Genomic DNA, 15549 nt, shown 5'->3' with positions numbered 1-15549 from the left:
TTGTTGATCACTTTTTCAGTGAGTTTTTTTTTTAATTGTAAAGTTAGGTTTTTTTGATTGAGATCATTTTTTATGAGCATTTGTAGTTGTAATTTCCACCATAACATTGATTCTGTTGTGTCCCACATATTTTGGCATGTTGTGGGTTTTGTTGTGTTTTCATTTGTTGATAAATATTTTCTAATTTCTTTATTATTATTTCTTGGATTCATTGGGTAATTCTGTAGTTCATTTTTTGTTTGTTTGTTTTTGTTTGTTTTTTGTCGATTTGATTTGTACAAGGTACAGTGGTTTGGGAAGAGGGATCCCACTTGAGCAACCGCTTCTATTAGACTGGCCTATAGGCAAGTCTGTGAAGCAGTTTTTTGAGTGATAATTGCTATGAGTGACAGGTGTCAGGTGACTGTGGGACCTGCCACCCCTAGACAGGTGGTTCTGGATTGAGCAAACTGAGCAAGCCTTGGAGAGCCAGCCTGTAACAGCATTCCTCAGTGGTTCTTCAGGTCCTGCCTATGGGGTCCTGGCTGAATTCCTGCCCTGATTTCCCCTCACTGACTATGACACAGGTGTAGAAGCCAAATAAATCCTTCCTCTCCCAGTTATGTTTGGCCAGTGTTTGCTCATAGCAACAAAAACCAACCTAGCATAGTTCTTAATAGTGTACTACTTAATTTTCACAAATATATGGATTTCCCAGTTTTTTCTTTGATTATTTTACTCTTCTTTCCTTTTCTTTTACATTTTCATATTTTTCCATTTTTAAGAAATGAAACACACTATTTTATTTTTGGCAGTATAATATAATCACATTATTTTCCTTTCCCATTTCTCCTAACACTCACTTGTACCCCTCCCAGCTCTCCTTCTAATTCAGGGAAATTCCCATACTTTGGCCCAGGCTGTTTTTAGACTTGTAGGCTCAGAGATCTCTCTTAGACTTCTGAACTCTAGCACTACCAGTCACACTGCCATGCCTGACTCAGTGGCGGGGTTTACTTGTTTTATTTTTTAAGTGATAACTAATTTTTTTTATTATGGTCAGAGAAAATACTGTGTATACCACACACATTTTTATTTCTCTCTGAATTTGGAAAGATTCATTATGTTTAGAATTCAAAGTTTCTATAGCTAAAGTATAATGTAGTGGGTCAGGGAAGAGGAATGGGAAGAATTGTGAATCAAAGATGAACTGTAAAAGAAACCCTAAAAGTTCCTACTAGGTAATTTTTATTCATGGTACTGAGGGAAGTCATTAGAAAGGTTGCAGAAAAGGAGTTTGTTAAAGCATCATCACCATCACCATCACCATCACCATCATCATCATCATCATTCAGGTACTGGGGGTTAGACCCAGGGCACTGTTCATGCTAGGAAGTGTTTAACTACCTAACTTTATCCCTTGCTTTATTTATTTTTAATTATTTAATTATTGATATTATTTATGGATTCGTTGATTGGTTTGGTTTTTGTTTATTTGTTTGTTTTATGTTTTGTTTTGTTTTTGAGATAAGGGCACACACTTTCATCTAGACTGCCCTGAAAATCACGGTGTGATCTAGGCTGTCCTCAAACAAATAGCAATCCTCCTGCCTCAGCATGCTGAGTGCTAGAATTATAGGTGTGAGGCCCCACTCCCAACTGTAAGCCTTATTATTTAAACCATATTCCTGGGGTGCATTTAAGAAAGCCGATTATAGAGGTAAGGAAAGGCAGAGAGTATGCTGTGATATCTGGAATTCTTCACAGTTGAGGGAACCGAGGGCAGCTGGGTGTCTGGAGTTAGAGGGAATTACACAGCCATTTGCTGTGGCTACAGCAAGAGAAAGCTGTTCCCCACAGTGTTAGCAGTTGGGAAGCCACTGCTGAGGCATAGCGAAGTAGCTTTCACCTGGAGGCTCCTTCTGCTTTAGTCTGCTGCCATCTAGTTGTATGCTCAGTGACCTCTGCCCTGAACTCACACAGGTACACAGGACAGACTCACGGCTGTCTGTCTCTTCCTGTGATTGGTTTTCACTGAGGGTATTTTTAGCACTGAAGTTCACCTCCCTTGCAATTTCTCTTGCCTGGTATTTCTATTTAAGTTTGTTGCAATAGTGCCTAAAAAAGATCATGGCTGGGCCGGGGGTGGGGGGTGGGTGGGGTGGGGGTGGTGGTGCACGCCTTTAATCCCAGCATTTGGGAGGCAGAGGCAGGCAGATTTCTGAGTTTGAGGCTGGCCTGGTCTACAGAGTGAGTTCCAGGATAGCCAAGGCTATACAGAGAAACCCTGTCTCGAAAAACAAAAATAAAAACAAAAAACAAAAAAGCAAAACAAAACAAAACAAAGATCATGGCAGCCGGTTCTTACTGTGTGCACACAGCAATGGTGTGAACACACACGGCTGTGTTCTACTCTGTCTTCTTAGAGCTCTTAGGACTTAATTTTAAGATCTGGTTAATTCATTATAGCATATATTGTTGTTTTATTTTAACTAATTTTCTACCTGCTCTATAAAAGGAATGGATTGATAAATGATACACAGGCCATCTTTTAGGTAGAATAAGAAAAATGGAAGAAGACCCCAAGAAGAGAAAAAATGAATGAAACATTACAACCAATGATACAAAACACAAAGCATCCTTAGAGACTATTATGAACAACAATGTACCACCAAATTGGAAACCTAGATGCAATGAAAATTTTTCTATATACTTATTTATTTCTAAAACTGAATCACATAAGGAGCATAAAAAACTGTATTCAGTCTCTTTTGCAAACCTGTTTTTATTTAATTTTTGCCAGTTGGCTTCCTGTTTTTCTTTACCTTATTGTTAGGTGCACCTGTTTGTAATTGTGTTATCTTCTTGCTTTTTTGAACCTTTTATTAATATTTAAGATTCTTCATTGTCTCTTGTGACCAGTTTTGGTTTGAAATCTATCTTGTTTAATGTTTGCACAGCCCTCCTTACTCTAGTGTGATTGTTTTGTTTGCAAGAAATATTCCTTCTTATATTTTCATTGTATAAGATGTAACCAGTTTCCATCTTAGTATCAAGAGAGATAGCGTTCTTCCTTGTCTCATTTGCAACTAATTTGCATCTGGACAGTACATATAGAAATCATATTTTTAATTCACTCTAGCATGTGTCTTTTGAATGGAGACACATTATATTCTATTCTAAAGTGACAGCAGATGAAGAGGGGCTTTGGCCATCGTGCTGATTGTTTTCTGGGTGCCTTACAGCTTTTCATTTGTTCCGTGTTTCTTGGTTCACTTTCTTCCATTGTGTCTGATTATTGTAATGAGGCACTTAGATTCCTTCCTCATTTATTTTTCTTGTTTCAGAGAAGGTCTCATTATGCAGCCCATGCTGGCCTCAGGCGTGGGATGTCGCCTCCACTGTCAGTCCTGGGATTATAGGCAGACACCAACTTTCTTCAATACACGTCTCTTTGTCTGTTACGTATATTCTTTAGCCATTTCCTTTGTATGTATCATATTTACTACACTAAAATGATAACCTTCTAACTTGAATATATAGCTGCTTTACTTTAGTAAAGTTGCTGTGTGTATGTGAGTGTGTGTGTGTGTGTGTGTGTTTATCGTGCTTTTTCTTTTTTTAAAATCCTGGTTTGTTTATTTTGTGTGTTTCTTTTCTTTTTTTTCAAAGATTTATTTATTATTATATGTAAGTACATTGTTGCTGTCTTTAGACACACCAGAAGAGGGCATCAGATTTCATTAAGGATGGTTGTGAACCACCATGTGGTTGCTGGGATTTGAACTCAGGACCTTCGGAAGAGCAGTCAGTGCTCTTCACCGCTGAGCCATCTTTCTAGCCCATGTGTGTTTATTTTCTAAAGAGAGAAAAAAAGGGTTTGGAGTGAGGTGGCTTGGGAGGTAGGGTGGATCTGAGAGGCATTAGGAGAGGAAAACTATCATCGGACTATCTTGTAGGAAAACAAATCTATTTTCAGTAAATACATTTTATATATCAATATATATGTACACACATGTGCGCTAGCATGCATACTCATACCCCTGCCTTTGTCTTTTAACAGCTTGATTATGATGAGTATTGTTATATGTTTGAGTTTGCCCTACTTAGAAGTTCTTAAGGTTCTTGGATAGAGATGCTATTTTTATTAATGCCTTTAATCAAATATGGGGAAATGCAGTCATTATTTATTTAAATGGCTTTAGCTTTTATAATGAAGTTTTTCACAGAACCTGAAGCTCACTGGTTGGGCTAGCCTGCCAGCCAGCAAACCCAGGGATCTTCTTACATCTGCCTTCCCAGTGCTGATCACAGGCATGCACTTCCACATTCGGCATTGTAAGCAGATGTGGAGAATTCGAACTCAGATCCTCGTGCTTGCACAACAGCACTTTGCCAGCTGACACATCTTCTAACCTCCCTTCTGGACCCATGACAGCATGTATGGTAGTCCACTTGGTGGGGTTGTCCTGGCTTCGGAGGCTCAGTTCACTTTCTTTTTTGTTTTTTGTTTTGTTTTTGTTTTCTTTTTTTTATTAGATAATTGCTTTATTTACATTTCCAATGGTATCCCCTTTCCTCATTACCCCTCTGAAAACCCCCTATCCCATCCCCCCTCACCTGCTCACCCTCCTCCCCCAATTTTCTGACTTGCATTCCCCTGTTCTGGGGAATCGGGCCTTCATAGGACCAATGGCTTCTCCTCTCATTGATGTCTGAAATGACATCTTCTGCTACATATGTAGTTGGAGCCATAGGTCCCTCCATGTGTACTCTTTGGTTGGTGGTTTAGTCCCTGGGAGCTCTGGGGGTACTGGTTGGTTCATATTATTGTTCCTCTTGCAGGGCTGCAAGCCTCTTCAGTTCCTTGGATCCTTTCTCTAGCTGCTCCATTGGGGACCCTATGCTCATTTTATTGGTTGGCTGTGAGCCATGGGTATTTTGATCCACCTTCCAATAAGGATCAAACTATCCACACTTTGGTCTTCCTTCTTCTTGAGCTTCATGTGGTCTGTGAATTGTATCTTGGGTATTTCGAGCTTTTGGGCTAATATTTACTTATCAGCGAGTGCATACCATGTGTGTTCTTTTGTGATTGGGTTACCTCACTCAGGATGATATTTTCTAGCTCCATCCATTTGCATAAGAATTTCATGAATTCATTGTTTTTAATCTCTGAGTAGTACTCTGTTGTGTAAATGTACCTCATTTTCTATATCCATTGCTCTGTTGAGGGACTCAGTTCACTTTCTTGTGGTCGTTTTCCTCTCTGCTCCTCACACATATAATTTCCATTATTGATCTTCAACTTCACTGGCTCTGTCTTGCTCCTGCTAGGATGAATCTGCGCTTAAATACTTCAGAGAAGTGTCCATTTCCGTTAACAGATGGCTATGCTTAAGAATTTCTGCCTCTTACTAGTATTCATGCTTCTCTGGTACTTTTGTTTTTATATCATTTTCCTGAGTTATTTTTTTTTCCTCTTTTAGAATTTACTCTAAAGTTTTGTATATGTTTTCCAAGGAAAGCTTCTGTTGGGTTAGTTTTCCTTTTGCTTTGTATGCCTTAGGATATTGTTCTTGAAAACTGCGTGTTGGAATCTGACAGTGTTGTAACTCTGGAGGTGGAGTCTGACCTTTGCTACCTCTTGTGTTTTATTTTGGGTTTTACTGTTGTAAGGAGGTCTCTAGGTAAAAAAAAAAAAAAAAACAAAAAAAAACAAACAAACAAAAAAAAAAGGGTCTCTAGGTTAAGAGGATCAGCATAAGATATAAACTTAAGCCTTCTCCAGCATATTTTGATCTTCTGCTACCTCCTGGTCACTTAAATTTCTCTTGTACAGATTGTTGCTTTTGTCTAGCTTGCCAAACATAACTCCCAAAAGTAAGAACAGAGAAAAATGAAAGGTTTAGAAGAACAAGGTTTTCAGCTCCTCAGATCTCCTGGAAGTCATTGTATCCAATAGGGGCCGAGCTTGTGGCATTGATGGAGACCTGTGACGTCAGTGGCCCTACTTCATCCTCTGTACCTTTAGTTCATGAGCACCAGTTACAGCAGAGATCACTGGTACCAGGAAAGCAGTTACTGGTAAACCAGTTTGTTCAGTCTGAGTTCTCAAAGTGTGTACCAGCTTTTCTAGTGACTCAAACACATCTTTCTGTCACAGAGTTAAGGTGGATAGGATGAAAGGGACTACTGCTGAGGAACTGAACTGGCATTGCAATTCTCTGACGTGCTCCAAAGTTCCAAAGTAATTACACTCAACAGATTTGACCAGTGACGTTTCTGTCTAGGTGGTAAAACAGGTTTGAGAGCACCCTGTTCTCTCGTTCTAGAATCCTTTCATTCTTTGTTTTAATGTATCTCACACTTCATTTTTATATTAATCCTGTAAGGCAAGTTACTGTAATCATTCAATTTTCATAATATAGTTTATTATTTTTCTCTTGTTTTGAGAGAGAGAGGAACATGCAATGTTGATTTTTTTCTGGGTCTTAGTTAACTCATTTGGAATGATTATTTCCAGCTCCATTCATGACCATTCTGTCCACACCTTTCTGCCTCTTGCTGACTTCCCTCAGGATAATATTTTTAAGCTCCAACCATTTGCCTTCAAAGTTCATGATATCTTTAATTTTAATAGCTAAGTAGCATTCCATTGTGTAGATGAACCACATTTTTCTGTATCCATTCTTCTGTTAAAGACATCTAGGTTGTTTCCAGTTTCTGGCTATTATGAATAAAGCTGCTATGAACATAGTTGAGAAAATATCCCTGTGGTATAGTAAGGTATCTTTGGGGTATATACCCAGGAGTGGTATAGCTGGGTCTTGAGGTAGAGCTATTCCCAGTTTTCTGAGAAATCATAAAATTGATTTCCAAAGTGGTTGTACAAGTTTTCACTCCCACCAGCAGTGGAGGAGTGTTCTCCTTGCTCTACACCTTTGCCAGCATGTGCTATCACTATAGTTTTTATTGTTTTTCATACATTTATTTATTTTGTTTATGTCTGGGGATACATGTTGAGGTCAGAGGACATATAATAATGTGTGTTTCTCTCCATCTGCCTTGTGCATCCCAGGGATCAAACTCATGTTGTCAGATTTGGCACTGAGCATATTTGCCTACTGGACCATATTGCCTGCCCAACATTCACTTGATGGATAAGAAAACTTAGCAATTTGCCCAAAATTTTGCAAATAATAAGTATCAGAGCCATTGTGTATTCTATGTCTTTAAAAAAACCCATAGGACACCCATGAGATAGGAAAAATAAAATAGTTGATATGAACATCAGAGAAACATCTCTCATGAACCACCTCACATTCAAAAGAACAGTCCTTCGGGATCTAGAGAAGTGGAGGATGAGATGAACTAAGACCAAATAGAATGGCTGCGGGGGACTAGAGCTCAGTTGGTAGGGTGCTTGCTGTAGAATACAAAGTTCATAGTAGTGTCTCACCTCACCTGGCTTTGATGAGTTTGATGCATACCCTCCCCCGCCCCCCCCCCAGCACCACATAAACTAAGCTCCTTTACTAAGAAATGGAGACGGTGGGATCTGAAGTTCATGGTCATTGTCTTGTTCAATATTCCATTGCTGAGAGATACCATGACCAAGGCAACTTTTATAAAAGAAAGCATTTAGTTGGGGGCTTGTTTACATTTTCAGAGGTGTGGTCCATGATCATCATGGTGGGAAGCGTGGTGACACACAGAGAGACATGATGCTGAAGATGTAGCTGAGAATTCTATATCCAGATCTGCAAGGAGCATGGGGGGGGGGGTGGCAGGAGGGAGGAGGAGAGTGGAGAGGATGAGTGGGAGGGGGAAGAAGGGGAGGGGGAAGGGGAGAGTGAGTGAGAAGGAAGGAGACAGAGACAGAGACAGAGAGACTAACTGACTGACTGGATGACTGGATGACTCTTGAAACCTGAAGCCCACCTCCAGTGACATCCTTTCTCCATCCTTGCCACATCTCCTAATTCTTCACAAATGTTGCCACTCACTGATGACCAAACATTCATATGTATGAGCCTATAAGGGGCCATTTTCATTCAAACCACCGCAGCCATCCTCAGCTAGATGGAAATTTTAAGGCCAGATAATAAGCAAAAGGCAGAAACTGAGTCTGAATGGAAAGCTCACCAGGCCCAAGCCTAAGGAAGATTTGGTTAAAAGAGTAAGTAAAAGCCGGGTGGTGGTGGCGCACGCCTGTAATCCCAGCACTCTGGGAAGCAGAGGCAGGTGGATTTCTGAGTTCGAGGCCTGCCTGGTCTACAGAGTGAGTTCCAGGACAGCCAGGGCTATACAGAGAGACCCTGTCTCGAAAAAAACCAAATCCAAAAAAAAAAAAAAAAAAAAAAGAGTAAGTAAAAATTTAGTGAAGAATCCAGACAGGAATTTAGGGATCTGTGAGTTCTTCTTAGCTGCATAGCTCATGGAGGAAATCTGTTTCGAAGACTTACCTTTTGGTCTGCTTGTTTTAAAGTTAAACATGTAAGAACGGCCTTGTTTCCAGTATCTCTAGGGTTTATACTTGAGAATATACTTTTGGAAATGTGAACATTGGTGATGGTGTTCTCCACGGATGTATTTCTGAAGTTCCGTAGCCACATGGCCAGGAGTTCATGGTTGCCATTAGTGAAATAGGAAGGCACGGGTCTTATCTTTTTATTAAAGATCCTTTTAAAAATAGTACCTGCATGCACATGGAAATATTAAAAAGTGTTCAAGAAAAATAAAAATATCTTCCTTAGTTTTCTTCATTACCTTACCTTTTTCTTCTCTAAAGGTATTTACTATTAAAACCTTATTTGGGGGTTGGAGAGATGGATCAGTGGGTGAAAAGTACTCTGAGCTCATGCAGAAGACTAGGGTTTTATTCCCAGCACCCACAAAGGATTTTCTGCCCCCTGTAATTCTGGTTCTAGGGGATTCAGCATCTTTTCTGGTTTCTATAGGCACTAGACACACATGGGATACAAGCATATGTATGAGCAAAGTGCCCATACACATAAAAAAGAAATCTTCACAATGTTTGAAAATAAAATTTTCTTTTCTCGTACTTCTAGTCAAATACTTCCAACCTGATATTATATGAGTACACATTTTGTAAGTTACAAAAACATTATACCCTGGTGTTGCCTTGTATATTTTAAAAATAAAAGCTGTGTTTTGTACAGCCTAGCAGGAAACTGCATTTATGTGTTCCTGCATCATCTTCAAGGTACCTAGGGTTCCTCCACTGTTTGGAAATGAAGTTTATCAGTTATCCATAAGCTTTTATGTTATTTCCAAATTTTTGCTATTCTAATAATAATATAGTATATTCACAGCTGCGCAATTTCTAGATCAAAGGATAGGGATACTGCTTCTTAAAGAAATTCTAATATTCTTCTGCGATAAGTGCTATTTTCAAGCAAAGTACGTTATAGAAGTTGGGGTTAAAGTGGAATATAAAACACAGCCCAGGAAGAAACCAGAACTGGATATGATATACAGGCCCAAGAAAAGTGGGTCTGTGCAATAGGAATGATAAATATTTGTGGCAGTAATTTTAAAAATGGTCTATACACATTAATTAGCATAGCTCTTCCTAGGAATATTTAAGAATAATACTTTGAATGCCACCGTGTTTTATTGCAACAATAAAAATGTAACTTTTTATAACTGCTGTTGTCTTTAGTTTCATTGTAAAGATAGTATTCATTACTGTGTGTGATCTGAAAACACAAGAGCATATAAATCAGTAAACATATTCCACCTGTAAATAGCAAACAGAGATAACAACACATCAATTTCTTATTTACATTTTGGCTTCTACATAGTTGAAATTCTATTGTATTTGTACTTACATGCAAATGTTCCTTTGTTAATCACCTTGACTCTGTTAACTTGATCATTTTGTCTTTACCCTGTTGGTTTTCTTCCCTTCAGGTAATAGAAACCTAACACTGTTTTGGGACGAATTCAAATACCAGCATAGCAAAGACACAGACAGCTCTTTAGAGTCTCTCCAATGGCGAAGAAGACAAGCCACAGCTATCCCGATCATCCTACAATGCGGTGAGTGCTGAGTGCCAAACTAACAAATACTCATGGTTTCCTAAATGTTCAAGTCATGGCACTAAAGAGACAACACAGGGTAAAAAATGGTTGTTTGCTTCTAAGGAGTTACCGTCTAGGCAAGAATCTAAATAAGTACAATAGAGGGGAAGTTGGGTATGTGAATGGTTTGAGGCAACGAGTTTTTGAACATGTGATGAAGAAGAGTGGGGTGTGGAAACGTAGGCGAGATGTCATGACACAGAGAGCAGAGGAGATGATTTGCTATGACTGGATTTTGAGAACAGGGATAAGGCATGGGAAAAGATGCTTGATATCAGATATCACCTTAGAAATATTTGTGATAAGAGCATCAGAATGTTTCTACCACTTTCCTACTTTTAATATGCAACAGTTTCTGTCTTTTAGTATGTAACATTGTGTCTGAAGCTAATAGGAATTCTGTAATATTAATAACAAAATAAGTGGGGGGAAGAGTCAATGAGGTAAGATAGAAGTATTTCCTTGCATAAATGCCCTTATGTGTCTTGAATTCCAGGGCAAGGTATTTTGATGAACAATGGTTTCATTGCTGTGAAGAGACACCATGACCGAGGCAATATAATAGAAGCCATTTCATTGGCACTGGCTTACAATTTCAGAGTTCTGGCTCATTATCATCATGGCAGGAAGTGTGGTAGTGTGCAGGAAGACGTGCTGGAAGAGCTGAGAGTTCTACATCTTGATCTACATCAACCAGGAGGAGGGTTATCCTTCCACACTGGGCAGAGCTTGGGCATAGGACCTCAAAACCTACCTGCACAGTGACTCAATTCCTCCCACAAGGCCACACTACTATAAGACCACACCTCCTAATAATGCCACTTTCCATTCGCCAGGCACATTCAAACCACCACAGAGGTACTGGGAAATTCTCAGTAGAAGGACAGCAACATGAAATCACCAAACACTTGATATGCTTTCAAGCTACTCTGTAAAGGGCTTGGAGTTAAGGACAATATGCTTTATATCACCCACAATCCAGTAGACGAGACAGACAAGTACCAGAAGAGCACTTCCCCGAGCATTCCAGGGGGAATTAATGAGTCAGCTGTAACTCCCAGTAAGGCAACTCCAACTCCATGAAGGATGACTTGATGCAGGGCTGAATCATCCTACTGAGAATTTCCCAGTCCATCTGTGGTGGCTTGAATGTGCCTGGCCAATGGGAAATGACACTATTAGAAGGTGTGACCTTGCCATAGTAGTGTGGCCTTGCAGGAGGAATCGAGTCACTCAGGGGTGGGCTTTGAGGCCCTGTGCCCAAGCTCTGCCCAGTATGGATGGATAACCCTCCTCCTGGCTGCCTGTGGAAGAGAGTCTCCTTCTGGTTGTCCTCAGATCAAGAAGTAGAACTCTCGGCCTTTCCAGCAACATATCTTCCTGCATGCTGCCACGATAACTGACTAAAACTCTGAATTAACGAGGGAAGGTCAGACCCGTGCTGGTAGAGCCTGTTGTAATAGAAGATCCAGGCGAGGGGTGTAAATGCATGAACTGATGTATGGCAGTAAGATTTAATAAACAGAACATGACATGTTCAGAAAGTATGAATGGCCATGGATGACAGTACATGAGAGCCTGCCAGGTGACAATGACAATGCCCAATAGTTGATGCCTGCCAAGTAAACACTGCTTCCAGTGGCTAAAGGCCATATGGGATCCCCTCAATCATCGGATATCTCTGAGGACTAATCACCTATTTAGAAAGTAAGACTGGTGCTTATAACCACAAGCACTTATGTCATAAAGTCATGAACATGGGGTCTAATAAGTATGAACTTTGCCAAGTGATCGAGAAAGTGTTTAGTGGTGTTGATTTTTATCATCATTAATACTGCAAAAGTCATTTTATCCTCAGATCCTCTTTCTATAAATCTAGTAGAAATATTCTTTTTTGCAGATTATTGTATTGACACAGAAATTAAGCCATTCTCTCAAGATCTACAGGCTATAGGAGGTGGTTCGGGGGTTTATCGGCTGTGCAAACTGCTTCTGTCTCAGGAGTGCAGGAACTGTTTACCTCTGTGGCAAGAGGGAATCCAGGATTAAACTTAGGTTTAGCCTACAGACAGCTGTGTGACTTGGGCCTAACGGCAAGGAGGAATTATAAAGGGAAGCACACAAGGAAATCAGAATAGGTGTGGAGGAAGATCAAGGGAAAGAGTGGGCAGGGGGCGGCAGTGCACTAATGACTTACAGATCATGGCTTTCGCTTTTGCTGTCAGCTCTGTGGATCCGCATGGAGTAGAGTGGATGGGAATAGGCTGGGAATCATGGGAGTCGAGGGGGTGCTCTAGCTAGGTCCCTTTCCCACAAGTGACAGCAACCAACCTGGAGGGAGCTGGGGCAGTCACAAAGATGGCACATTTCTTGGTGAGCTTTTCACGTAGCTCCTGGGAGGCTGGAAAAGACGTGCCAGCAGGCATGGGGCGTGTGCTGAAGGAGGCACCACTTCAGGTATGTCTGAACTGACACTTTGTTTTAAATGGATTCATTCCTTTTGTGTCTTTGTCTTGATGGTCAGATCTTTGTCTCAAATGGAGAGTCCTGCCTCCCTCTTCCAATTACCAGGAAAAAGGACTTCCTGACATATGGATTTGCGCCAATAATCCCAACAACCTGGAAAACAGGTAATTTCAGATTGGTTTTCTAAAAATTCTCTATCAGTGTAAAACTTCCTAAGGTGTATCTTATAAACCTAAAGTGTCAGTTGTAGAGAGATTTTACCTTAGAGGCCCATTTCTCTTTAAAGCCTTTGTAAACTCCTTGCTATCTATGAGAAGATTGTTTTTTAGTATATTCTTCCACTGATTAAAAGAGATCTGCTGTCCCAAAGCACAGGTCCTAATGTGTGTGCGGCTTCAACCTAGCAGGAAGCCTTGCCCTCCTGAGCTGCACCTTCCCATGCATGCTCACAAGGCAAACAACTTCATCTTACAGGTGTGTCCCTCAGAGGGGACATCCAGGAGCACTTAACTGTTAGCATGTGTAAGGGTTTTTTTTTTTTAAATTAGGTTCTATATTGATTTCACTGCTTTATATGCTGGAGGAAAAAGCTCAGACTAAACAGGAAAAAGGGTTGATTAAATATTGATGCCTGTCAGTGTTCTTACAAGCCCCTTTAGACTAATATCCTTTCTCCAGGGAAAAGAGTTAGTTAGTATTCGATTTAATAGAGGCACTGTCACCCCACCCCAGCACTGCTTTCTCTGTCTCCTCTGTGTCCTTAGGCCTGAAGAATAAATGTATCACTTTTACTAATATGGGCCAGAGGGTAATAACTCTTCTTGAAGTATTTTTATCCAGCTCTGAAGACAAATCACACAGGCCTAGGAAGCTGTCTTTCACAGCTTTCTTTACTTCCAATTGTCCAGCGACCCTGAGCTAGCATGTTCTTGCCCTCTTCCCTTAGCAGCTAGTGATGCCTCACAGAGCATTGCAGAACCATCTTCAAGACCACATTAACTTTGTCCCTTTTATACATCCAAATAATTCCACTTGCAAGGGGAGGCAAGACAAATTTAGTTGTGTTGACAGAAAATTGATGAACTTTGAAAATATAAATACCAGAAAGTGCTTCTATTTCTAGTTCCCCCAAAGTCCCTGAACCTTTAAACACAATGACATAATACTGACCATCTGTATTTCATCCCCACTGAAAAGATTATAATAAAATATGCATAAAACAGCAGCAGGAGGCTTAGCACGATATGAGAGCATCTAATTGGGAGCAGGCGCTTCCTGCATAAGGAACTCACAGTCTGTTGTGTCGTTACAATGACTCCTGGGGGAAGGCTGGGAATCAGTCCTGGGACCTCACTCAGTCCTCTGATTCAGCATGTACTTTCCTGAAGAGTGGGGCTAGAACTATCAGGAGACCTATGCACTGTTGAGTTTAGATAGAATCATATAAAATAAACTCATATAAACAAAGATGATGTGGTCTTGTATCGGGGCATGTTCTGTGAGAACAAGAGCAGAGTCTTGAGATTTGACAAGGTATTGTCCATACTTACTGAGCCTACAGTTCGTGGTCCAAAGTTGCTTCCCAATTGCCATTAAGTCAATGCTAGTGTGTGGCATTTGAATGAACTAATGCTCTACATGAACAGAAATTGAGACAAAAACACCACTTTTGTAAACATGGAAGCTCACCCTTCCATCTTTACAAAAATCCTGTGAACTCATTCGATCTCTAAGAGGAGAAAACACAGATACTCAGAAGGCTTTAGTGACCTGCTGGGGACTCCCCTTCAAGCTGAACTTGAAGCAGAGAGTCTGACACAAAAATCCCATTATAGAAAACATGCTATGGAAATAAGGCCCACTTTGCATGCATTTAATGATTAAAACCATCTTACCCAAGGTAGTGTTCAGGGCCAACAGCCTGGACGAACTAAAATAGAACCAGTTCTATTAAGGATACTGAAGTCTTGTTTGTTTTCTGGTTCGAGCACAGAGGGAAATGACATTTTTGTAACAGTTTCTGAGAAATAGCTATCAGTATGCTCCCGTTATAGTCATGATATGCATTCATCTGTATTGAATGCAGGGATTACCAACAGGGTAAAAATGATGCCAGGGATTTGGCTGAAGCGGAAACTCCTCAATTTCAGAAAGGATGCAAAATACATAGAGGTCGTACTGCATATTAAAATTTGTGTCCAAAAAGTCTTTGAAGGTAGACAGTTGAGTGTGCTTCATTTTAATAAAGTACTTTTTTCCTCTTCTCCGAATACAAACTTAACATGACCGTGAGGTTCTTTTCTCAAATGAAAGAGTCCTGTGTAGGTACCTCTCCATAAATGTCTTCAGATTCACGTGGTTGGTGGCTATACAGACATCCTGTGCAGTCATCCTTGATGTTTGTTTTCACAGCACCCTTCTTGGGAAATAACAATAATAGGAAACACCACATGAAGGTGAGATGAAGGTTTTTTCACAGCAGAGCTTATAATTTGGTGGTAGTTCCTCACTCTCTCTGCTGGTAGGGATCAAGAAAATACATGCTCACAGCGCTGAAAAACAGAGTGGCTGGTTTCCTTCTGCCTTATATTTCCTTCCCTGTTTCCAGTGTGGAGAGGCCCTCCCCATTCCCAGTCTCCTCCCTCTCTGAGCCCAACACTCGTACATTTTCTGACTTCTACCTCCTCATTTTAGTGACTGAATGCACCTCTCCCCTCCTCCTTCCACCTATCAATAATAGAAAACTTCTTAACCTAGAAGAGACCCAAAGAATTGACATCTGCATTTCATCATCCTACTGCACACTCAGCCGGGCCTGGACTCAGAGCTGTACTCAGGGAGAGTTCAGTCCTCTTTCTGCATCAAGTCTTGATACCAACACAAACTAAACAAACTATTTTACTTTTTTTTTTAATAAAACCAATTTGTCTGAATCAGGTCCCTATTATGTAACTATAACATTAAAAAACAAAGCAAAACAAAAAAAATGGCCTC

General features: G+C 40.3%; 1 protein-coding gene across 1 annotated transcript in view; it reads left to right on the top strand.

Moving 5' to 3' along the window:
* Morc1 (MORC family CW-type zinc finger 1) overlaps window positions 1-15549 on the top strand; it is a 208985-nt gene that overhangs the window by 129454 nt on the left and 63982 nt on the right. Inside the window, exons 15-16 of the mRNA XM_052158339.1 lie at window positions 9919-10047; window positions 12614-12719. Coding sequence (XP_052014299.1) covers window positions 9919-10047; window positions 12614-12719 — 235 coding nt within the window. The remainder of the gene's footprint in view (window positions 1-9918; window positions 10048-12613; window positions 12720-15549) is intronic.

Source organism: Apodemus sylvaticus, chromosome 15 (genome assembly GCF_947179515.1).
Source record: "Apodemus sylvaticus chromosome 15, mApoSyl1.1, whole genome shotgun sequence".
Classification (NCBI taxonomy): domain Eukaryota; kingdom Metazoa; phylum Chordata; class Mammalia; order Rodentia; family Muridae; genus Apodemus; species Apodemus sylvaticus.
The sequence above is the reverse complement of the archived record's forward strand: the minus strand, read 5'-3'. Positions and strand labels throughout refer to the sequence as shown.